At 41.6% G+C, this 25,337-nt stretch overlaps 1 protein-coding gene across 3 annotated transcripts in view; it reads left to right on the forward strand.

Moving 5' to 3' along the window:
- LOC126355468 (uncharacterized) overlaps positions 1-25,337 on the forward strand; it is a 190,702-nt gene that overhangs the window by 97,462 nt on the left and 67,903 nt on the right. For 2 of the 3 annotated variants that reach the window (XM_050005783.1, XM_050005786.1), the window contains exons 4-6: positions 5,153-5,324; positions 11,468-11,645; positions 24,884-25,071. In XM_050005783.1, coding sequence (XP_049861740.1) covers positions 5,153-5,324; positions 11,468-11,645; positions 24,884-25,071 — 538 coding nt within the window. The remainder of the gene's footprint in view (positions 1-5,152; positions 5,325-11,467; positions 11,646-24,883; positions 25,072-25,337) is intronic. The other variant, XM_050005784.1, reaches the window with a different exon arrangement.

Raw genomic sequence — 25,337 nt, forward strand, 5'->3', positions numbered from 1 at the left:
GAGAAGTTGCTCATGATGGCGGTATATCTTTTGGCGCATGCCAATCAATTTTTTCCGATGTTTAGGGTACGAAACGTGTAGCAGCAAAGTTTGTTTCGGAATTTTTGAATTTTGACTAAAACAACGTAGAGCAGAAATCATACTGGAATTGCTGAATGAAGTCGACAACATCCAGAACTTCGTTATAGCAGGTGACGAAATATGGTTAATACGGGTGTGACGTTAAAGCCAAGGCACAACTGTCCCAATGGAAACTGCTTGAAGAGCCAAGACCGAAAAGAATTCGACGCACTCGATCACTTGTGAACGTTCTCACTGTTTCGTGCGTTTAAAATGGCATAGTGCATCATGATTTCCTTCCTTATGATCGTGCGGCGAGTAAGGAATATACGTAGAAGTTATGCACCATTTCCGTGAGGCCATCCGAAGAAAACGACCAGAATTGTGGCAAAATCACTCGCCTAAACGTAATCACGATAATGCCCTCCTTCACGTCTCAATGCTTGTTAGTGAGTTTTTGGCAAAAACGAAACTGTTATGTTGCCTCAGCCACCGTGTTCGCCGGACGTGGCTCCCCTATGACTTCTTTCTATTCCCGAGGCTGAAGAGAACCATGAAAGGATGTCGTTTAGCCACCATTGATGACATAAAAACAGACATGCTGAAGAAGTTGAACACGATAACAAAAAGTGAGCTCCAGAAGTGATTCCAGGATGGGAGAAAGTGCTGGCACCAGCGTGTTATATCTGAGCGGGTTTATTCTGAATGGGACAAAGTTGACGTTGATGAATAAATAAAGATTCTTTAAGAAAAACAAAAATTAACGTTACTTTTTGATCACACTTTGTATATTTCACATTAACAATAAAATGGAAAGCAATATTAACGTAATGAGAACTGTCGTTAGAACTTTGTCGGGTGCGGTGCTTTACATTCTTTTGATTACGTACCAGGGCCCAGTCTGCTCATTCGTAGATTACAGATGCTTCATACGTCACAAAGGTGCTAAACATGTCCAGCAGAAACTTGAAGACACAGTTCTGCTGCCTGCATGTGTTAGGACAATGCAGTCGGCACCCACTAATGCCTTACTACTGAAATTCCATTGTACGTCCGACATCACTTTCTTTTTACTTGGCGAAAATATTTGTCACTAAATTCACAGCTTACATTACCCTTTGTTGTATACTGATGATTCTCGATAAAATAATCTAGTTAGAAAAAGAATGTACATTCTTAGCCCCAAGCAGAAGTGTAAATGTGATCCCCCTAGATTGTTCTGTTTTCACTGCGGAGATGATAGTGATACGAAGGGCTCTCCAATTTGGCTGCATTATCGGTTCCATAACCTTTTTATGCCATCCGATTCAAAATCTGTATTACAGTCCTTAAAATACGCGAGGTAGTTTCATAAAATGAACTCCAAATTTCTGGAGAGTTCACGAAAACCGCTACATAACAAAAATATCTTCTTTCTGTAGACTTCTGTTCAAGTCGACCAAGTTTACTGAAAGGTGTCCCAGTTGGCGAAGAAGAGTATTGGTGCGGTTCAGTCTGCCATAAAGGCCACAGGTCTGCAATCAAACTATAATTAGAAACCCCCTGGTCCCAAGCGCTTCAGGCGGGCAAGAAGCTGATAACTACTTACCCAGTTCACGCTTAATGGTTTCTCCGACGGCGAGAGCTTCTTCCAGCAGAATATAATTTCGCATGTCCCAAGGCCAGAATGGTGCCACAGTCGTTTGAGCAGCATGGTAGTGAATTCGCTTTAATGTCTTGGCCACCAAATCCGATAGAACACGTCTGGGACGCTATCAGGCGCCAGCTCTGTGCCCTGGAACCACCAACCGATAAGTTAACAGGAATTGGGTGATCCGTGCACAGACATCTGGCGCCACATACCTCCGGAAACCTACTAATGATTTATGGTTTCAATGCTGCGCAGAATCGCTGCTGTATTCAGTTCCAAAGGTGGATAAACACGCTATTAAGCAGACGATCATAATGCTTCGGCAAATCAGGATATGGTTACCGTTGCGTCATCTTATAATCCTTAGCCTTAGCAATCTATGTAAGTATATACAGGGATGTCCATTGATACTGACCGGGCCAAATATCTCGCGAAATAAGCATCAAACGTAAAAACTACAAAGAACGAAACTCGTCTAGCTTGAAGGGGGAAACCAGCTGGGGCTATGGTTGGCCCGCTAGATAACGCTGCCATGGGTCAAACGGGTAAATAGGAACCCCCATTTTTATTACATATTCGTGTAGTACTTTTTTCGCTTTGTGATATGTGGCTCTTTAATAGTCACAAACGTATAAGTACGTTGTATCACGTAACATTCCGCCAGTGCGGAAGTTATTTGCTTCGTGATACATTACCTGTGTTAAAATGAACCGTTTACCAATTGCAGAAAAGGTCGATACCGTGTTGTATCAAAATGCCCAACGGGCGTGTGCTGCGTATGCTATTCGGTATCCTGGACGACATCATCCAAGTGTCCGGATCGTTCGCCGTATAGTTACGTTATTTAAGGAAACAGGAAGTGTTTAGCCACATGTGAAACGTCAACCACGACCTGCAACAAATGATGATGCCCAAGTAGGTGTTTTAGTTGCTGTCGCGGCTAATCTGCACATCAGTAGCAGACAAATTGCGCGAGAATCGGGAATCTCAAAAACGTCGGTGTTGAGAATGCTACATCAACATCGAATGCACCCGTACCATATTTCTATGCACTTGGAACTGCATGGCGTCGACTTTGAACGTGGTGTTCAGTTCTGTTACTGGGCAGAAGCGAAATTACGGGACCAAGACAGATTCTTGGGACGCGTTCTGTTTAGCGACGAAGCGTCATTCACCAACAGCGGTAACGTAAACCGGCATAATATGCACTATTGGGCAATGGAAAATCCACGATGGCTGCGACAAGTGGAACATCAGCGACCATGGAGGTTTAGTGTATGGTGCGGTATTATGGGAGGAAGGATAATTGGCTCCCATTTTATCGATGGCTATGTCAGTGGTGCAATGTATGCTGATTTCCTACGCAATGTTCTACCGATGTTACTACAAGATGTCTCACTGCATGATAGAATGGCGAAGTACTTCCAACATGATGGACGTCCGGCACATAGCTCGCGGGCGGTTGAAGCGGTATTGAATAGCAATTTCATGACAGATGGATTGGTCGTCGAAGCACCATACCATGGCCCGCACGTTCACTGAATCTGGTGTCCCCGGATTTCTTTCTGTGGGGAAAGTTGAAGGATATTTGTTATCGTGATCCACCGACAACGCCTGACAACATGCGCATTGTCAATGCATGTGCGAACATTACGGAAGGCGAACTACTCGCTTTTGAGAGGAATGTCGTTACACGTATTTCAAAATGCATTGAGGTTGCCGGACATCATTTTTAGCATTTATTGAATTAATGTGGCATTTACAGGTAATCACGCTGTAATGGCATGCGTTCTCAGAAATGATAAGTTCACAGAGGTACATGTATCACATTGGAACATCTAAATAAAATGTTCAAACGTACCTACGTTCTGTATTTTAATTTGAAAAACCTACCTGTTACCAACTGTACATCTCAAATTGTAAGCCATATTTTTGTGACTATTACAGCGCCATCTATCCCAAAGCTAAAAAAGTGGTCCAACTTAAACATTCATATTTCTTTACGTACTACACGAATATGTAATAAAAATGGGGATTCCTATTTAAAAAAACGCAGTTGATATCCGTTTGACCTATGGCAGCGCCATCTAGCCAGCGCCATCTAGCGGGCCAGCCATAGCGCCATCTGGTATCCCCCTTCAAGCTAGACAAGTTTCGTTCTTTGTAGTTTTTTCATTTGACGCTTATTTCGTCAGATATTTGGCCCCGTCACGATTAATAGACCAAAGGAACAGAATTAGATGGGGAAGGAAAACGAGCAGAATGCTCTTTTGCTAAAAATAAATACTGTGTTACGATACTGCAGTGCTTGTGTTGTTCATAATTTCGATGTAATGTTCTTTCGGACGTGCATGCTTGTTCCGTAGGGACGAGGACTGCGGCGACAACAGCTGTTATGATATGCATTCGCAGTTGCGAAAACGAACAACCATCGGCTGTATAAGTGAATGACGACAGCGGAAATCTGTGCCGGGACGGGACTCGAACCCAGATGTCTCATGTCCCGCTTTACGTGAGCGGTCCCCTCAACAGCTTCGGCTATCAGGGCACGAATCGCGGCCAGACCCAGACTTCTATTTCTCGTCGTCCGTGTGTCACAACCTGCACTCGTACGTTACGTATATTTCGGTCCAGGAAGGACATATTTATTGAGAGTCGAGGGCCTGCATGTCCGAAGGAGGATTCCGATTTTCAATTAAATTGTCTCGCCTGTACAGGAATTACACAATGTGCACACGAGTATAGGTTGTTACGCAGAACAACGACATATTGAAGTTTGGGTCCGACCGTGGGTCGTGCACGGATAGCCTAATGGTACCAGCACGGTAAGCTCAGTGTGTTTGGTCAGAGTGTTAGCTGGCCTCTGCAATAAAAAATAAATAAAAATAAAAAAACTGAGTTCGCCGATCAACAACGAACTAAAACGGTTGTCTTACGACGTCCGCCCCGAGCAGATACAACGAACGAAAGCGAACAAAACGAGATTTAAAAAAGAAAAAAGCATTTAAGGCGACCGCGTAAAGCGGGAAATCCGGGTTCAAGTCCCGGTCCGACACAAATTTTCACTGTCGTTATTCCCTTATACAACTGATGGTTGCGGGTATTCGCAACTCCAAATGCATTTCATGTAAGTGATGTCTTGTTTTATTTTTCGTAGAGTAAATAATAAACATGCCTTCGATAAAAAATATGATCACTATGCTCGCCCAGAAATGAGACTTAATTACTACGTTAACACAGAGCTTCTAGCACAAACGTTTCATCATTAATAAAGAAAAATGACTACTGGTTTCAGACAAGCAAGGCGAGGCTTAAAAAACTGAAAATGTTGCTATAAAATCAGTACTAAATTAGCTCCATACATATTGTATAAATTTAATATCGTTCTTATGATTTAGGGTTTATGTATTTATGACAAGTTGCTGCTTCTAGGTAATCAGCACACAATGCTTTTTTTTTCAGTAAAGAAGAACTCTGATATCCTGTTGCACGAGCTGAATTGTCTTTGGAAGGAAAAGAAAAATTTCAGCGGCATATATATAACCTATCAGAAATATATGGATAAATATGAAGTTTACGTTACATACTGCAGAGATCTCCAGAAACTAAGAGAAATGATTTTCCAGAGAAATGTGTAAGTGACTTTACTTTTATTACATAACTGAAAATTTTTATAAACACATCTGTTAAACGTTTGGGTAACATCGACAAACTGTGCAAGGTACTTAAGAATATTGACATGTTTCCAACAGTAAACAGTATTATCGATTAATACCGGCTGTTATTCTTGCCACGTTCAGATCCATTACAATCCGTTAGCGCCTTACGTCACCTGGGCTAGCAATGTGACTTGACTTGGCTCCGGTCGTTCACTCTGGAATATAGCGCCGTGACGAAATTCCTTCACCTGGTACGATTTCTAGCAAGTATCGTCACTTCACTCCAGGTTTTCCCATCCTCTGCAGCTTCTCTCTCGATTGTCCTTTTCCAGGTCTGTTTGGGACGACCACGTTTTCTAACTCCTTGAGGGTTCCAATCTAACGCCGTCCTTTCAACAGCTCCATCTAGTTTCCTCAATGTATGCCAAATCCAGATCCATTTTCTTTCCTTGATTTGTATATTGATTGGTTGCTGATTTGTCTCCCTCCAAAGATCTTCATTTGTGCACTTGGACTTCAAATAAACAAAATACAGTTAAACTCCACCGGATGGTGGCCAAACTTTCGCCAACACGAACACTCGCTGTTGCTCACCAGAATACCCTCAGCAGTCAACCATGAAAACCAACGGCACAATGTGAACAGTCTGGCTTCGGTAACTAAATCACCACTCAACTTTGATGTCCTGGGTCGGTGAGCCACGAACCTTGAAGCAGTCGGAACACCTCCCACACACTCCGACACTGCGTAGAGACCGCCAGCAGGCCCGGCCCACTGCGTCGTGCGAAGATTTCCTGGCTGATCCACACCAACAGATCGACTGCCACACATCAGCATAGAAACAGCACTAAAATAATTCAGCAGTCGACATCACAAGCTACTCGCAGTTTCACAGCACGAAGGACTAGACGATACTAACGGCAGCAACTGTGCAATACCAAGGACGAATCACGAGTCGGCACACGCAGGCAACCCATAAGCGATCGCCGGCCACCATACTTGTACAAGTCGTCTGACAAGACGACCGGTTGACAACCGACCAAGGTTGTCCGCACTCAAGTGATTTGTCTCGGCAACCGTCGGGCGAGGCATGGCTGTCCGGACCTCACAGCAGCCGCGCCTCGACTGAACTTCTGCCAGGTCCCAACTGCACTGCTAGCGCCTCCCAACTCACTGGCAGATCCGAACTAACTCCGAACACACAACAACTGGGAAGAAATAGCAGTCAGCAAAGATAATACGCCAGGGCTTATATCGATAAGCGTCACTGCTGCCGCTCACAGTCAGGCAAGGCTGCAACTCAGTGACACCAGTAATTAAAATTAACATAACGAGGTGGTAGTACAGTAAAAGCAGGATGCTAAATGAGATTTGGCACGAGCACGTGCCATGCACGACTCACGTAATGTTTAAGTGTTAATACAAACAAATGTGCTTAAGTGATAAATGGATATTTCGTTACGTTTCCTTTCGAATTATTACTTAATTACTATAGTGTGTTATACCTAATTTAATTCCTCAAGCAGAAGTGGATGAGTTAAACATCAAAATTGAGACTGTCTTAGAATGGAAACGGTATGTTTCCGGATATGGGTTCCTATTCAGGATATTATATACTCACTCTACAAGTACTAGAAGTTTGTAACGGTAATTTCCGAACACCCTGTATATCACTAATTAGCTTAGGGCCCGCTTTTTTGCTCGTTTAGACTGTACTGTCTCAACAAATTTTTGTTTGTTTTTCTTTAATCGAATTTCTGCATCGTTACGCCCATTGTTCATGTGTGAATCTACATTGTGAAAGAAGTAGTAACTCTTTATGTGGCTGCTAGTCTTTGCATAATTAAAGTGTTCCAATGAGTTTGATTTAATTTCGTATAGCGAATTAGAAAAAGAAAGAGTCAAACCAGATAAGTTGTTTTATAGTTCTTAGTGCCAGTCTTACAACTGCTATTGAATTCTCTCATCGCAAACAGAAATTTTCGTTCTTGGAACCCTATTGAAACGTGATATCTATTTTTTCATCGATAAAGTGTGAGATGATCCACATGAGTTCCAAAAGAACTCCGTTGGAATTCGATTACTCGATAAATAGTACAATTCTCAAGGCTGTCAATTCAACTAAGTACCTGGGTGTTAAAATTACGAACAACTTCAGTTGGAAGGACCACATAGATAATATTGTCGGGAAGGCGAGCCAAAGGTTGCGTTTCATTGGCAGGACACTTAGCAGATGCAACAAGTCCACTAAAGAGACAGCTTACACTACACTCGTTCGTCCTCTGTTAGAATATTGCTGCGCGGTTTGGGATCCTTACCAGGTGGGATTGACGGACGACATCGAAAGGGTGCAAAAAAGGGCAGCTCGTTTTGTATTATCGCGTTATAGGGGAGAGAGTGTGGCAGATATGATACACGAGTTGGGATGGAAGTCATTACAGCATACACGTTTTTCGTCGCGGCGAGACCTTTTTACGAAATTTCAGTCACCAACTTTCTCTTCCGAATGCGAAAATATTTTGTTGAGCCCAACCTACATAGGTAGGAATGATCATCAAAATAAAATAAGAGAAATCAGAGCTCGAACAGAAAGGTTTAGGTTTTCGTTTTTCCCGCTCGCTGTTCGGGAGTGGAATAGTAGAGAGATAGTATGATTGTGGTTCGATGAACCCTCTGCCAAGCACTTAAATGTGAATTGCAGAGTAGTCATGTAGATGTAGATAATAAGTTTGCATAGTAATTACAGCAACAATAATTTTATAAACAAATATAAGGCTTACTGAAAAATTACTGTATTAATGATCTGTATCTTTTTTTCCTTTTGGAATATTCAAGGCGCTTGGGAAAGCTCAAAGTCGACTCCCTCGAGTATTTTTCAGTGTTGCCTAGAACTGCTTTGGGATATTGATATTTGACTTCTTAAATTCACATACCGTACCGTAAATATAAAAAAATCAAAAATCCGATTGCTGTGCGGTCTCCTTGAATAATCTTTCCTTGTACACAAACTGTAGATGTCGTTACTCGTGTCTGCTTTGTGCACCCGAACTGAAATGTTAAAACATTCGCATATCCAGTCTTGCCACTTTCAGATGCATTACATGTCGCCTACATTCTGTTGCTATTTACATGACCAGCAGTGTACACTACCTTCCATAAGTTTGGTAACACCAAGCGAATATGGACAATGGAATGGAAATACATTATAAAATTGCGTTTTATTGCTTTTTAAATGTTTATTAAGCTCGAACAATACATGAGTAAACGCAACTATTGAGTTTCAGATTCCTCAAAATAGCCAGCCTTTGCTTTAAACAAGGCTTTGCATAACTCGGCATGCGATGAGTCAGTTTTGCCAAGGGTTTCAGTTGAAATTAGTGTCCATTCTTGTTGCAGGTGCTCCCACAAGTGTGTCCCACTCACAATTCCCCATTTTCGGATCCTCCCATCCAACTCATCCCATAGTAGCTCGACTGGGTTGCAATCAGGGCGCCGGGAATGTCATTCCAAGGTTTTCAAGATTTTCTGAACCTCCAAAGACTCCGTGTAGTTCTGACACAAGCGGAATGTATGTTTCGAGTCGTTGTCTTGTTGTTATTGTTTCCCAATCAGCCGCAAACAAGTCTTGGTATGTTGCTAGAGAATGGCATTATAATCCTTTCGATTCATTTTTCCAACTTCTTTCACATAATCCCTGACTTTATTCCCTCCAAATAATCCCCATACCATCACAGAAGCCGCTCCATTCTTCACAGTTATAATCATGAACTGAGGTTTCAAGTGTTCATGGAGTAAACGGCGTACGAACTGACGGCGTTTACTTCGAGATATTTAGATCCTGGATCCGTCAGTGACTTTTTCCCAATCTCCTGCCATCCAATGTTAATGTGACGTAGCCCACTGAAACCTTTTCCTCTTGTTAAGAGGCCGCAACAACAGTTTCTTTGATGCTATACAGAGTGATTCACAAAGATATGCAAATATTTTAATGCGTTATTCTACAAGTGAAACTATAGAAAAAAGTCCATATAAACATAGGTTCGCGAATGTTTGGTTATGGAGTTACGGCTAATAAAAGATTTTGCCTGATATTTAGCAACTTCTCTAATATGAAACCATCGCAAAACTGTACGAGGTTAAAGTAAAGCACGATTTCCATGTATTTTTGTTGTTGTTGATCTGATGAATCTAATGCAACATGTCCCAGACGTGTATTTGCAGTAATTTTCCAGAACATCCAGAGAAGTCCGTAAAAGTCTTAATTTATTAACTACTTGGCCCAATCTGTTTTTTTTTTTTTAATTTCAGACAATTGCACAAAGTTTTTAACAGATGTTGTAGAGAATTTAATTTTGAAAAAATGATGGTAATAACGCTATTTGAAACCGTATGAACGTGTCAGATGATCTGCTTTTGTTAATACCATAGCACACGTGAATTCATCTTAAACCGGAAAAAACAAAGCTCAGTGTTAAGGAAGTTGTACAGTGTACATACAATTTCACAATACATTTGCCATAAATAAACACCATATCGGCGTATTCCTCAGTCGTAAATTTGAAAGGCATCCCTATTTCATAAATAACCTACAACAGTTACTATGTGGTTTCACTTAAATACACTGTTGTCATTATGTTCTTTCACTTAACAATACAGAAAACTAACTCGTTTCAAGGTTAGGAAACGACTAAAACAACTCATTAACAATTGCCAACAATAACAAAAACGTTTCTACATTCTTAATGGAAAGTAAACAGATTTACTTGTATAATAATCTTTGCTTCTCTGGATTTTCTGGGAACTACTGCAGATACATGTCTGGGACATATTTTATTAGATTCACTAGACCAATAACAACAAAATAAATTGAAGTCGTGCTTTACTGTAACCTCGTACAGTTTTGACATGGCTTCATATTAGCGAAGTTGCTGAATTTCAGGCAAAATCTTTTATTAGCCATAACTAAACGTTTACAGACCTATGTTTATATGAACTTTTATTTTAGTTTTACTTGTAGAATAACACATTACAATATTTGCATATATTCGTGAATCACCCTGTATAATCCTGGAGGTTGTTTTTTTCCAGGTGCGGTGTCACTGTTGACTCACTCACTGGTGTATCCCTAGTTGTGTATAGTTCGATAGCCAATTCGCGTTTCAGTTTTGAATCTTTTAGGTTTACTGGTCACTACCAAACACTTTTCCTGGCATTCTGACATTTTCTTGAGTGCTCCTGAGCGAGGACGGTCATCATACTGTAGGAACTTATATCTCGATGCCGGTGAGGTTTTGACAACTCCCATTGATGGAAATCTTCAGTTTATTTCGTATTTGTCGGAAACTGTTGTCTTCTTGGTGCAAAATGATTATCTTTACCTGTGAATCATAAGAATCTGGCACTTTGGGGCTATTCTCGATTACTTTTGCCATCATACGAACGGAACTACCACCTTATCTTTACACAGTCGCGCCGTCTACTGGTGCCACCTTGCGCATTTAGTAGAACTCCTTGAACAGGTAAAGTCATTTCACATAAAACTAAGCAATACCAATATGTACCAAAATGTACAATAATTATCTGTACAATACCGTGTCATTATTAAACGTTATTTGAGCATACTATTCTGACTTCTAACCGCTATCTTACAACGAGCACTCCCATCTTGCTCCGATACGCAGCATGGTGTTTCCAAACTTACGCAGGATAGTGTATAAACATACATTTCTGCGTGCATGACACTCTTCACATTTTGCACACCAGACTCGTGTCTTAGCGAAAGATGTGTTTGTATCTACGGTCGCAGCAGGGTAACTCGTTACAAATAGGTTCCCTTTGGTTTCCGCAAACTTCACAGGCGAGCGTTTCTCGTGTTCTGGTGTCTTACAGAGGCATTTATTGAAAGACAATAACAGTTAGGTATGGCATTCTCATAGGACACTTCGATAGAAGATAAACTTCATCGATTTGCGGTAACAGTATACTGCTTGCCACGCAAGAAATATCTCATACAGTGACATAAGCAGAACTTATTTCTTTGCTTAGATATCAACATGCTTTTCAAACCTCAATTTGCTGGCCACTGTTTACTTCATTATATTTTGTTTTACTTTTGCAGAAGTCGGCCACAAGTTTCTGAAGTGAAAATGAGCGAAATATTTAAAATTGAGAGAGATTTACTGCCTGTGTTTCACATTGGTTTACTGTGCTGTGTGCTGGAAGAAATAAAGAAAGAATCTACGCTCAAACAACTTGATCAATACCATTGTTGCCGCACTTTGACGCAGTTGAAGAAGGTAAGTTAATTTAGACCTCGTGATGAGCTGAACGAGAGCTTAAAAATTTTCGATCACAATTCATTCTCGATGTAGTTGAAAACTGATGCCGAATACTCGTAATGTAATTTTTAGTAATCATCGATAGCCGGTAAAACGAGAAACGCTCTGTGTTTGGGAAGAACAAAACTGGAGGCATTAATCGTTCATTTTGTACTGAGAATGCGCTTTATCGTAAACTACTGACGTTACTTTTCCTCAGTTCCTCACTTAATCAACTTAATGAATCACTGTTCCAGAACGCTTTCGCAATTGCGTCTGCACAACATGTTAGTGAAGTGGCACAGTGTAAACTCTGCTGTGTTTTGGCAAAAGAAGCAAATTTTGACATAACAAGAGAAATGTGTAGGTTTTACTCAAAATTCGCCACTCGTGACGTCCCTCTGAAAGTTACAACAGGTTACCAAGTCAAGTGATAATAAATCCCTGCGCTGGCCGAGCGGTTCTAGGCGCTTCAGTCCGGAACCGCGTGACTGCTACGGTCGCAGGTTCGAATCCTGCCTCGGACATGGATGTGTGTGATGTCCTTAGGTTAGTTAAAATTAAGTAGTTCTAAGTTCTAGGGGACTGATAACCTCAGATGTTAAGTCCCATAGTCTTCAGAGCCATTCGAACCAATAAATCCCTGCATATTCAGCGGAATTTTTGTTTTAGATACTAACCAAAGCAGATGTGACAAGAGATCATTTTGAATAGTCACCATGCACGTGTGGGCATGAGTGAGCTCTACTTAATATCTGCAAAAATGTGAGTGTGGGCTTCAATGTAGAATGGCACTTCCCCTCCATCGCTCGGCATTTCCCCTACACCCATCACTATTGCTCTCCCCACTCTACATCTACATCCACACTCCGCAAGCCACCTAACGGTGTGTGGCGGAGGGCACCCCACGCGCCACCGTCACCACATCCCCTTACCGCCCCAGCCGCGCTCGGCCCGCGGGAAGAACGACTGCCGGAAAGCCCCGTGCGGTCCCGAACCTCTCCAACTCCACACTCGTGATCCCCTCGGGAGGCACAGGTAGGGGGAAGCAAGACATTCGACACCCCATCCAGAAACGCACCCCCCCCCCCCCCCCCCCCCCCCCGCAAACATGGCCAGCTAGCCACACCGCGACGCAGAGCGCCCCCCCTAAAGAGTCCCCCACCCGAGCCCGCCAAACATCTCCGTAACGCTATCACTCCTACCAAACAACCCTGCGACGAAACGTGCCGCTCCCCCACGGATCCCCCCCCCCCCCCCCGCCAACACGACCCGGCACGGATCACACACTGACTAGCAACACCCAAGTACAGGCCGAACGAGTGCCCCGCAAGACACATCCCCTGCTGATGGACCACACCCCCCAAGGACTGTCCCTACAAATCTGAACGTGGCACCCGCCCTACCAACAATTAATTTTATATGATTGTTCCACTTCAAATCGTTCCGTACACATACTCCCAAGTGTTTCCGAATTTTTCTGCAATCCCTACAGGTAGATCCTATGGTGGAGAATAGTTCAAAGCAACCCCGAGAAGGGCGTGTGACAGTTACCTCTGCCGCGGCGCCTGTGCGTGGAGAGGAGTACGAAGCTGAGGTCTGCAGAGCGGCCTGTGACGTCACGGGCGGGTGCCAACCAGCTGGTCTGACAGCGCCTGGAGCTATGGCGGAGGCGGCCGGCAAGCAGGAGCAGAGCAAACAGGCGGAGCCCGCTGGCTCATGCTCAGCCGATAGCGCATCTACTGGCCACGGTATTCTGTGCAGACTCCACCAGCACCGTTGGTCGGCAGTCGTTTCAAATCTCCACCAGTCATCTTTCTGGTGTTCTGCCCGATGCTCAGAAGTTCGCTCAGAGTGGCGTCCTAATGTACATTGCTGTGCTGATAGTTTCAGGTTCAGACGCGCCATTTGGTCTTATAACTGTTCCACTCTTTGCTCCTGCATTAACGCATCTGGACTCGTCGTACGCTTTGATACTGATGGCGGCGCATGCTGCTTCAACTCTCGTTCCGTGACGTCATTTTATCGCCTACTGGCACTTCAGACACATAGAAACTCTGCCAGCCTTCCCTGCTAACGTCTGCAACGATGAATCTTGATGTGTTACCTTACAACAATTGGGGAAATACCAACTGGTAACTTATGAAGTTGAGTGTTCAGGCAGTATATCAAGGCCGGCTAAAGCATGTAAGACCTGCAATATTTGAGATGGGGATCTGATGCCTAGCTGCTGGGCTTTAAAAGCTCTCTGCAGTCAAAGCTCTAGCTACAATGTATAGCGACATTATCACTTAACCTTCTAAAAGTGCAATCGCAATTACGCACTTATCATTGGTGCACACTCCATATTTTTTAAAGGTGCACTCTACGCGTGTGAACAAAGTTAGTGGACGAATGGATCAGAACGGTGTAAGTTTGAGATGACCAAAACGGGTCGTGAGACTAATATCGTATATGACCTCCTGTTGCTCGGCGTAGAGCAACAGCTCGGCGTTGCATGGACTCAACAAGTCGTTGGAAATCCCCTGCAGAAATATTGAGCCGTCTGTTGTTGGTTTCTAGTGCAGGATTTTGTGGACTAACTGGCCTCTCGATTACATCCAATCGATGGAATTCATGTCAGGCATCAGACGATTTTGGTGGCCAAATCATTCCTTCGAATTGTCCAGAATGTTCTTCGAAACACAGTTATGGCCCAGTGCCACAGCGCATTGTCATCCATAAGGATTCCACCACCGAGTGGCTGCAAATGGTCTTCCAGTGATCGGTTCAGTTAGACCAGAGGACCCAGTCCATTCCATGAAAACACAGTCCACACCATTACGAAGCCACCACCAGTTCCTTATTGATAACTCCGGTCCATGGCTTTGTGGTGTCTGCGAACCCTACCGTCACATCTTACCACAAAATCGGAACTCATTCGACCAGACCATGGTTTTCCAGTCGTCTAGGATCCAATAGATATGCTAAAGAACTCAGGAGAGGAGCTCCATCGATGTCGCGGTGTTTGCAAAGGTACTCGCGTCAGTCGTCTGCTGCCATAGCCCATTAACGCCCAAGTTCGCTTCACTGTCCTAGAGGATACGTTCGTCGTACGTCCCACATTGATTTCTGCGGTTATTTCACGCAGTGTTGCTTCTCTCTTAGCACTGACTACTCAACGCGAAAGCTGGTGCTCTCTCGGTCGTTACATGAGGGACATTGGCCACAGCGTTGTCCACTGTGAGAGGTGGTGCCTGAAATAAGGGATTCTCAGCACATTCTTGACACTGTGGATCTCGGAATATTGAAATCCTTAACGATTTCCGAAATGGACTGTCCCATGCTTCTAGTTAAAACTATCATTCTGCGTTCAAAGTCCGTTACTTCCCGTCGTGCAGCCACATGAATCACTTGAGTACAAATGTTAGCTCCAGCAGTGCACTGCCCTTTTATGCCTTGTGTACGCGTTACTACCGGCTTCTGTATTTGTGCATTTCGCTATACCATGACTTTCGTCACCTCGGGGTATGCTGGTGGCTGCAAGATGCGGCGTAGTTGAAGACATGGTCTGCTCCACTTTAACCTCAATCTCTGGCGATTGTGATATTGCCTCTGTAATTCTCAAAAAAGAAAAAAAAATCTGTTTCGAATCTCCTCACCAAGGCATCAAGTCAGGGTCACAGCTATGGATATTTCAATGACAAGAAATAATTCCCATATAAATTGCGGATACAGTGACTACTTAGTACGTAACTTTATTGCGCACTCATGCACGAACACTAAAATTGTGTGCAATTGGGAAGAAAATAGTATAAATAAATAATAAAGTCACAGAAGTCATTGGGTTCATGTATTTAGGACAGCTGAAAGAACGATTGGGTGAGCAGCAAAACTGATGACTAGAAGGGTAACAATGATCTGAAGCGTTTTTGGTAATCCAAGTAGTCACCAACAGAAAGACTCTGATGTCCCTGAAATGGAAGGCGAATTCAGTGTGATTTACCACTTTACACTTATGGCAATGAAAAATTCTGTTTGAAAGTTGAAACATGTCTGTAACTGAAAGTTGCTAAGCTACCAGTGGAGAAATGCTTGATGGCAATTACTAGGAGAGGAAAACAAATGGACTGGGAAACAAAGTGGACCGAAAGACATTAAGGCTTTGCAATGAAAATGGAACTGAAAGAGACAGGATATGTTTATTTATTATTTATTTTATTGCGAGTTACGTTGATCATGATAGCAATGGAATTGCGAGGCTGTGGAATGAGTCAGTATTTTTATAACATTATCAATACAGCAGCACACAATATGGTTAATTCATGACAAGACTCATAGTAACAATATGGAACACTAGAAGAAATAAAAACATGTTACATACATCAGAATTAACACATGTGTACACATTCAAAGTAACAAAGTAAAGTATTGGAAAAACAATATAACACTACACTAACAAGTAGTTTACATTTATGCGTACATTGAATGGCTAACTCAGTTGTATAATAAAAAATTGCTCCTATGCACTAAAAAATTCACTAATTGAATAGAATGGCTTTTGTATTAGGTATCCTTTCAGTTTGCTATTGAACTTTGGTGTTTCAGGGGAAAGATTTTCGATGACACTGGGTCAGCATTGTAAATTTTGATGCCTGTATAATTTACCCCTTTCTGTGCAAGGCTATAGTTTGACTGGTTACTATAAAAGTCCTCTTTTGACCTTATGTTGTGAACATGATATTCCCTATTGGTTTTGAAGAGAGAATGGTTTTTAACATTAAAACATACAAGGGAGTATATGTACTAAGATATGATTGTAACTGTAGCTTGTATGATACTTCTACATGTCCATACCATACTATGGACGAGGGGTTCCTTGTACCACTGCTATTCATGTTCCACACACAAATGGAGTGTAGGAAATATGACTCTCTCTATGCCACTATATGAGACGTAATTTCTCTTATCTTGTCTTCGCGACCCTTGCACGAAATTTACTTTGTGTCAGTAGAATTGTTCTGCAATCAGCTCCAAATGCCTTTTCTCTAAATTTTGTCAATAGTGTTTTGCGAAAAGAACGCCTTCTTCCCTCGAGGGATTGCCATTAAAGTTCACTGAGCATTTCTACAATACTCGAATGCTGACTGAACCTACCAGTACCAAATCTAGCAGAATGCTCCTGAACTGCTTCAATTTCTTCCTTTAATCCGATATGATGGGAGTCCCAAACACTAGAGCAGTACTCAAGGTTGGATCTTACCAATATTCTTTACATGGTCTGCTTTATAGATGAGCTAGAATTCTCCCAATTAACTGAAGTCAACCATTCACCTCCCCTACAACCAACCTTACATGCTCTTTCTATTTCATGTTGCTTTGCAACGTTATGCTTAGATATTTAATAGACATGACTGTGTCAAGTAACACATCACTGTGTTCAAACATCAGAGGATTGTTTTTCCTACTCATCTTCATTAATTTATATTTTTCAAGATTTAGAGAAAGATGTCATTCAACACACCAAATAAAAATTCTGTCCAATATTTATTTATTTATTTATTTCTCCATATAAATCTCTTTTTAAGTACATATATTGTACACAGGATATTGGACAGAAAACCTTTTTAGCTACTGGATTTTCAAATGTCAAACATTAATTTTATAAATTTTTATGACAAATTGGATCTATACAGTTAATAATTACAATTTTTTGAAATACTGTATATTTATAACTTATTTCTACAGTTAAAGATACAAATTACATTTTTTCTTGCATAAGATACTGTGAGACTGAATAGTAGCAGTTTTTCAGAAGGTAGGATGTCACAGACTTTTTAAAGCTTTGTAGTTCAGTAAGAGATTTCATATGTCTTGGTAATCTGTTGTAAATTTTTGTTCCTGCATGATATACACCTTTTTGGCATAATGTGGTGTTACAATGATTGACATGTATGTCACTGTCTGACCTGGAACTGTAATCATGGACACTTTTGTTTTGAGGAAAAAGATTTTCTTTCCTCAGTATGCTTTTTTTGACATGTATGACTACTTCCAGTATATATGCAGGGAAGGGGTAGAATCTTTAGATCTTTAAAGAAAGGTTTGCATGATTTTCTGCTGCTCACTTGTTTCATTATTCTTATAATTGCCTTTTGTTTCCTGAAAACTGTTATGGCTTGATGTACATTTCCCCAGAAAATGATACCATACTTCCGTATTGAATGTACACGAGCAAAGTATACAGTCCTAACTGTTTCTGCACTAGTACTGTTACAGAGAATTGTTACCACATAGCTCATTTTTGCTAGTTTTGAATTTAGGGCTGTGACATGAGTGTTCCATTTAAGATTTTCCTGGATATGAATCCCAAGAAATTGAGTTTCATTGACAGAACTAATGTTTTGGTTATCTATACATATTACAGGTTGTGCCGGATTTTTATTTTGATCAGTGTGGAAATTCATGAGTACCGTTTTTTGGGGATTAACTATTAGCCTGTTTCTGGTAAACCATTGAGACACTCCTTTTGTAATATCTTTTGTAGATGCAGTAAGATTTTCTTCATTATTCCCTTCAATCAATAGACTGGTGTCATCTGCAAACAGTACTGGTTCAGAATCCCTAACGTGTGATGGGAAATCATTAATGGAGATCAAAAAAAGAAAGGGACCTAAAATGGAGGCCTGTGGAACACCATGAGTTAGTCCACATTTTTTTATCCCCCTACAATCAGTCAATGATAACACTTCCCCATCCACTATGGCGTCATTAGCAAACAGTTGCAGATTGCTGTTCATCATACCCATCAGGTAGTTTATGTATACGGGGTACAAGATTGATCGTATCACACTTACGTAGGGCCTTCCTAACAATATCCCCGCCTCTGATGAGTTTTGGCAGTCGAGGACAATGCCTAGATTCTATTGCTTACTCGTAGAAATGTTTCCAGCCATTTGCAAATCTAAGAGCCTATTCCATATGTTTAGACAGTCTGAGGTGGGGCACTGTGTCAAACGCAAAAATCTAGGAATAAAGAATCTGCCTGTTCCTCTTCATCAATGATTCGCACCATGTTGTGTGAGGAAAGGGCAAGCTGAAATTTGTTCAAGCAAAGCTCGCTAAGTCCGTGTTGATTTGTAGACAGAAGCTTTTTCGATGTCTTCACTCCTCAAAACAGTTACTTGGCACACACTTTTCCAGATTTGCAATCAGTTTAAATTTTGTTGCTCATAATTTCTCTACGTCCATAATATTGGAACTAAATGATGTCAATTCATTTTCTGAGTAGGATGCTAACAACTGCTTGCCTGCGCTGCCCAGCATAGCCACTCTCCTAGCCTTCTTGATGGATTTATTAAGTTACCATCCGCACTATCATGACCTCGTGATAACTAATCCCTACCTCTGTACTGACACTGTCGATGAGCTCAGGTCTGTTTGTAGCTCCAAGGTCTAAAACATTTCCATTGCAAGTGGATTGTCGAACTAGCTGCTCAAGACAGTTTTCGACAAATATGTTCAGAACTACTTAACAAGATTTTGTCCATATATGTCACAATCTATATTTGTAAGTTAAAGTCGCCACCAACCAATAGTGCATGGTTGGGGAACTTCCGCACTACTGAGCGTTCACTTTCTCTGAATGCTTCTACAATTGTTACAGCAGATTATGGTGGCTGGCAAACACATCTGGTGAATAACTTGTGTTCACTTAAACCGATTACTCGCATCTAGATCACTATGCAGTCAGGCACAATCTCGACCTCGATGTAAATGATATACACATAAAAAAGAGTTTTACATCACCCCAATTCCCAGAACCCCTGAAGATAGCCGTTGACTGTGGATCTTGTATCACAGACACAATCCCTTTGACTGTTCAGAGATGTCACTAAATCCGCCCAAAGATGTAAACAACCATGCATGAGCAGCGCCTATTATACGGAGAGGATCTGACAGCCGATCAGTTCTAGTCATTCCACCAGGCAGGAGTCCAACCGTGACTAGATGGTCAATACAACGGTTCGATCACTTCCGCATTGTTACTTTGTGCCAGGAAGGGCTCTCAACAAGGGAAGTGTCCAGGTGTTTCAGAGTGAAGCGAAGCGATGTTGTTCAGACATGGAGGGGATACAGACAGGAACTGTCGATGACATGCTTCGCTCAGGCCGCCCAAGGGCTACTACTGCAATGGATGACCACTACCTATGGATTATGGCTCGGAGGAACACTGACAGCAACGCCACCATGTTGAATAATGCTTTTCGTGCAGCCACAGGATGTCGTGTGCAATAGGCTGCATGATGAGCAACTTCACTCCCAACATCCATGGCGAGGTCCATCTTTGCAACCACGACTCTTGCAGCGTGGTACAGATCAACAACATGCCAAATGGACCGTTCAGGATTGGCATCACGTTCTCTTCACCAATGAGATTGCATATGCCTTCAACTAGACAATCATCAGAGACGTGTTTGAAGCCAATCCAGTCAAGCTGAACACCTTAGACGCACTGTCCAGCGAGTGCAGCAAGGTGAAGGTTCCCTGCTGTTTTGGAGTGGCATTATGTGGGGCCGGCGTACACTGCTGGTGATCATGGAAGGTGCCGTAGCGACTGTATGATACATGAATGCCATCCTCCGACCAATAGTGCAACTGTATCGGCAGCATATTGGCAAGGCATTGGTCTTCATGGACGACAATTCGTGCTCCCATCATGCACATCTCGTGAATGACTTCCTTCAGGATAAGGACATCACTCGACTAGAGTGATCAGCACGTTCTCCAGACATGAACCCTGTCGAACATGCCTGGAATAGATTGAAAAGAGCTGTTTATGGACTATGTGACCCACTAACTAACCTGAGGTATCTACACTGAATGGCCATTGAGGGAAAATCTGGACCAACCGTGCTTTGATGAATTTGTGGATAATGTGCCATGATGAATACATGCATGCATGAATGCGAGAGGGCGTGCTGCTGGGTATTAGAGGCACTGGTGTGTACAGCAATCTGGACCACTACTTCTGAAGGTCTCGCTGTTTGGTGGTAGAATGTGCAATGTGTGGTTCTCATGAGCAATAAAAAGAGCGGAATTGATGTTTATGTTGATCTCTATTCCAATTTTCTGTACAGGTTCCGGAACTCTGAGAATGGAGGTGATGCAAGACTTTTTTATGTATGTATTTTGATCAGTTTTAATGAACATTCCCTCTCCTTGAGACGTCTAACCAGTGTTTCCGTTATATGTTCCATGCCTCCTTAAATATTTCGAAGAATTTTACCTCAGATTTCATTTGTCTCTGAGTTCCAGGTATAATGCCTGGAGTGCGGAAAATTCAGGGACTTCATTACAAATGCTTTGACAATTTACTGTTAAATCTCTACGGTGAAACTGTCTTTGCTTTATATGTGATGCGATTTACGCTCTCTGTGTATCGACTGGTGAACATGCATCAGAGAACCTCCAAACAATTACCTAGCCTGAAAGAGAAACAGTATATGCACTCAACAAATACAATACGCAGCCTGAGTAGCTGCTACCTCTGTGTGGCGCACTCCTGATGTACCGGTCTCAAGGAGACTACCAAAATTTTACGAGGGTCATTCAGTAATCAAAGAGACAAATTGGTCTGGGGGAAAAAACTATTAGTTGGGCAAGTTTGGTACTTTTATGGCTTTAAGTTGGCATCACTGGGATGAGCCGTGATCAGCTGATGTATCAACACTGTTTTGTTTGTTATCTCAAAAATATGTTTCAAGATCGTGAGTCCACTTGAAAAGACCACATTATTTGTACAATGTTCTGTTGTCCTTTTTTAATTTACTGAAGGCGAGAAACCAGTGAATATATACTCTAGAATTGCTAAAGTTTTTCATGAAGGTTGTATGAATCGAGCAAAGTTTTAAAAGTGGGTAGGGCAGTTCAAAAATGGGCGCGACCCAGTGAGCTCCGAACAGCATTCTGGTCGACCAGTTGTAGTTTCAACTCCCCCACTTAAAAGTCGAATTGATGACATTTTCGTGCCGACCGCCTTGTAACTGTGAAAACGATAGTTGATAGGGTTCAAGTTAGTACTGGTACAGTTCATAACATTATCTGTAACAAGCTGAAGTACCGCAAAACATGTGCAAGATGAATCCCAAAGGAGTTGACGTGGCTTCCAACGAAACAAGGTTGAGAGTGTGCACAAAGCTAAAAGAACGTTATGAAAGAGAAAGTGAGCACTTCCTCAACAAAATTTTTAACTTGTGATTAAACTTGGGTTGACTATCATGAGCCAGAACCAAAAAGACAAAGCATGGAGTGGAAGCACACCAACTCACCTGTCAATAAAAAATTCAAAACCCAAGCATCAGCAGGAAAAGTCATGCTGACAGTGTTTTGGGATGCTGAAGGTCCAGTTTTTTGTGATTATCTCGAAGAGCAGTGTACAACGAACAACCAATAGTACTCAGATTTGCTCGTAAACAAGCTGAAGACAGCCTTAGAGAGGGACATCGTGGATCTCAGGAGAGAGGTGTGATTCTCCAGCAAGACTATGCACGTGCTCATATTGCTCAATTAGCCCAGCCCCCTTACAGTCCTGATTTAGCACCTCGTGATTTCTACTTGGTGCACTGAAGGAGGCATTACATGAGAAGAGGTTCCAGGACAATGAGGACATGAAAAAATTTTGTTAGATATTGGTTCACACATCAAGATAAAGAGGTCTGTAGCCCACTGGAACAAGTTCATAAATGTTCAGGTGGATTACGTTGAAAAGTAGAAAAATTTTGGTTTTGTAAAAATAAACATTTTTTCTTCAGACCAGTTTGCCTCTTTAATTATTGAATGACCCTTGTATACTATCTACAGCAGGTACACAAATCCAGAGCCAAGACCATATAGAATCGATGGAGCTCTGGTTGCGATCCTCTGTTCGTCTCCAGACCTATGGATGCCAGTCAATACTGGATTGATGCTGCAAATTTTTAAGCTCTGCTTGTGCCCCACAAGCAAGGCCATCTGTCTTCATCACTTCTATCAGCCACCAATATGAAATGAGGATGACCTCAGAACCCAGCAACAGATGTCATTGGTGCTGGCATGAGCCAAAACTTACAGATGGCTGCACACTGTATACTCAGTAGCTGCCAGAAGGGTCTTCTCCACATCTTGGATGAAACGCTGCCACCCTCCCCCCCCCCCCCCCCCTCCCACAACCCAGCAGAAATACAAAGTGACTTCTGTCCAGTATTGGATGCTATTTCCTTAAGGAACACCATAATGCACTGAAAATTGTAGCCCCAATTCCTAGTAAACCCATTCCCCCATATGCTTGCTCAGATGGTGTTAAAGGAGCTGCCATCTGTCCACATGAAGGGCGAATGGATGGGATAGCTTGTCCCCAGTGCACTTCAAGTGCTGAAACCTGTGGAGAGAGCAGATTGCCTGCTGGAAACAGCCCCAGCAGTGGAGCCCATGTGCAAACTTTTGATGTCCTATAAAACTCACTTGTTTCCCTACCACTATTGCACCTCAAAGTGGCAGCCTGCATATGGATGACTGTGGCCAACAGCATCTTGTTCTCAAAGTGCAGCTCCTCCTACATCCGCACACAGCAATCCATTGCTCTACCAAAATTAGAATGGAAAAATAGATAAAAATAAAGAAAATGTGCCCTGTTGTGTTTTAGACAAGGATTTGTGCTATAGAACTTTTTAAAAAGACAAACACAAGCTACTGTACTGAGACTATTACTGCCACCACTTCACTGCCCTCTGGCAGAGAGGGTAATGTGAGTATGGGAATTTAGTTACGATTTTCAAAACTATGTGACTGTAGTTCGTAAGAACTGATGAAAAGTCATAGAGTATAACAGAAGTGATAGCTGGCATTTGCCAAGGAAGTGTTAGAGGCCCTCAGCTGTTTCTAATCTATGCAAATAAATTAAGAGAAAATTATTGGCAGATGCTGCTGTCGATTACCATCTAGCAAAGCCATCAGTAGATCAAAAACAGAGCAAGGTGGCACAGCGATTAGCACACTGGACATGCATTCAGGAGGACAACAGTTGAAACCCACATCTGGCCATCCTGATTTAGGTTTTCTGCGGTTTCCCTAAAGTGCTTCAGGCAAATGCTGGGATGGTTCCTTTGAAAGGAAAGATGACCCCACTGTTTTATTCCCTCTCCCAAATCTTCCAAGCAACCAACCAGAAGATCAAAACCAAATGCAAAATGATTTAGATAAGATTTCTGTATGGTGTGAAAATTGGGAATTGAGGCTGAACAATAAAAAGTGTGAGAGCATCCACATGAGTACTAAAAGGAATCCATAAAATTTCAGTTTCAATAGAAATAACTCAACTCTAAATGCTCTCAATTCAGCTAAGTACCTAGGAATTACAATTACAAACAACTGAAATTGCAACAATTACACAGATAATGTTGTAAGGAATGTAAAATGGAGACTGTGTTTCATTGGCAATACACTTATAAATTTCAAAAGGTCTACTAAACAGACTGCCTACACTATCCTTGTCTGTCATCATCAGTATTTGCACTGGCATTTGTCATCAATCAAAGTTCTGGAGATAAATATTAATGAAAATTCAGCTCAATAACAGATATTTCAGTGTATACCCATTAGAAACTTATTCATGAACTGTGGTTATTAGTTATAATTACTCGTTTTTCTTTTCTTCCTTCTTCTCCTCCCCCTCGCCCTCACTCTCATGTTTGTGTTTTTTATTCAAATTAGCTAGCATCAACTTGTTGGATATACTTTTTTCTTGCTTTACTTTGGTTAGTTTTAGGAGGTCACCTACAGCTTAATATAGAGTCTCAACTAAAGGAAAACGTTGCTTATTTTTCACATAAACAAAACCATTTTAGAGTTAAAGCCAACGTCATGTGCCAGAAAAAATTCTAATATCAACCAGACTTTAGATATAAGGCCTTTTTATTGCTACCAGTAATGTTTTAGTCAACTTTCTCTGCAAGCAAGAAACATCATAATCAATAAGCATACATAAAATGTCATGTACACTGTATTAATGATCTTATTATAGTATGAATGTGTACTCATATTAATTACTTACCAATAAATGTTACAAACAGAAGTATCTTTTGAGCATAATATAATATTGCTTGCATAAACATTGAAACTCATAATAGAAGGAAACCTTACATATGAAATAAATAACAGAAATCTCTTGAATTAAGCTGGAAATACGTATTGTATTACAGGTGGAAGAAGAGTGTTGCAAGCTAGTTTCAAAAATAACTGCAATGCATTCTACAGCATACGGTTTCAACAAAGAACTGATAAAAAAGTGCAAGTTGTATGCTGACAGAGTATTTCAAGAAAATAAATGTCTTTCTGACAAATTAATGGATGATGAAAATGGAAATCCATATTTATCTTCTGGTAAAAGGTATGTGAAGATAGTTTTCTACATGTGCACAATAATGCCCATACAATTTTTTGTTGTGTTTACTTGAAAACTGATGAGTGACTTACTCATCTATCTGTCTCACTATGCTAGTCCACTCCTAACAGCCATATGGATGAATGAAAAAGTAGCAAATGATTGCAACAGAGGCATGCTCATCAAGCTCCCCAAGAAAGGAGACCTATCGGTTTGTGTTAATTGGAGAGACATCACGCTGCTGTCAGTCTCAAGCAAGATCCTCCCATGAA

This window comes from Schistocerca gregaria, chromosome 3 (genome assembly GCF_023897955.1).
Source record: "Schistocerca gregaria isolate iqSchGreg1 chromosome 3, iqSchGreg1.2, whole genome shotgun sequence".
In the NCBI taxonomy this organism is placed as follows: Eukaryota; Metazoa; Arthropoda; class Insecta; order Orthoptera; family Acrididae; genus Schistocerca; species Schistocerca gregaria.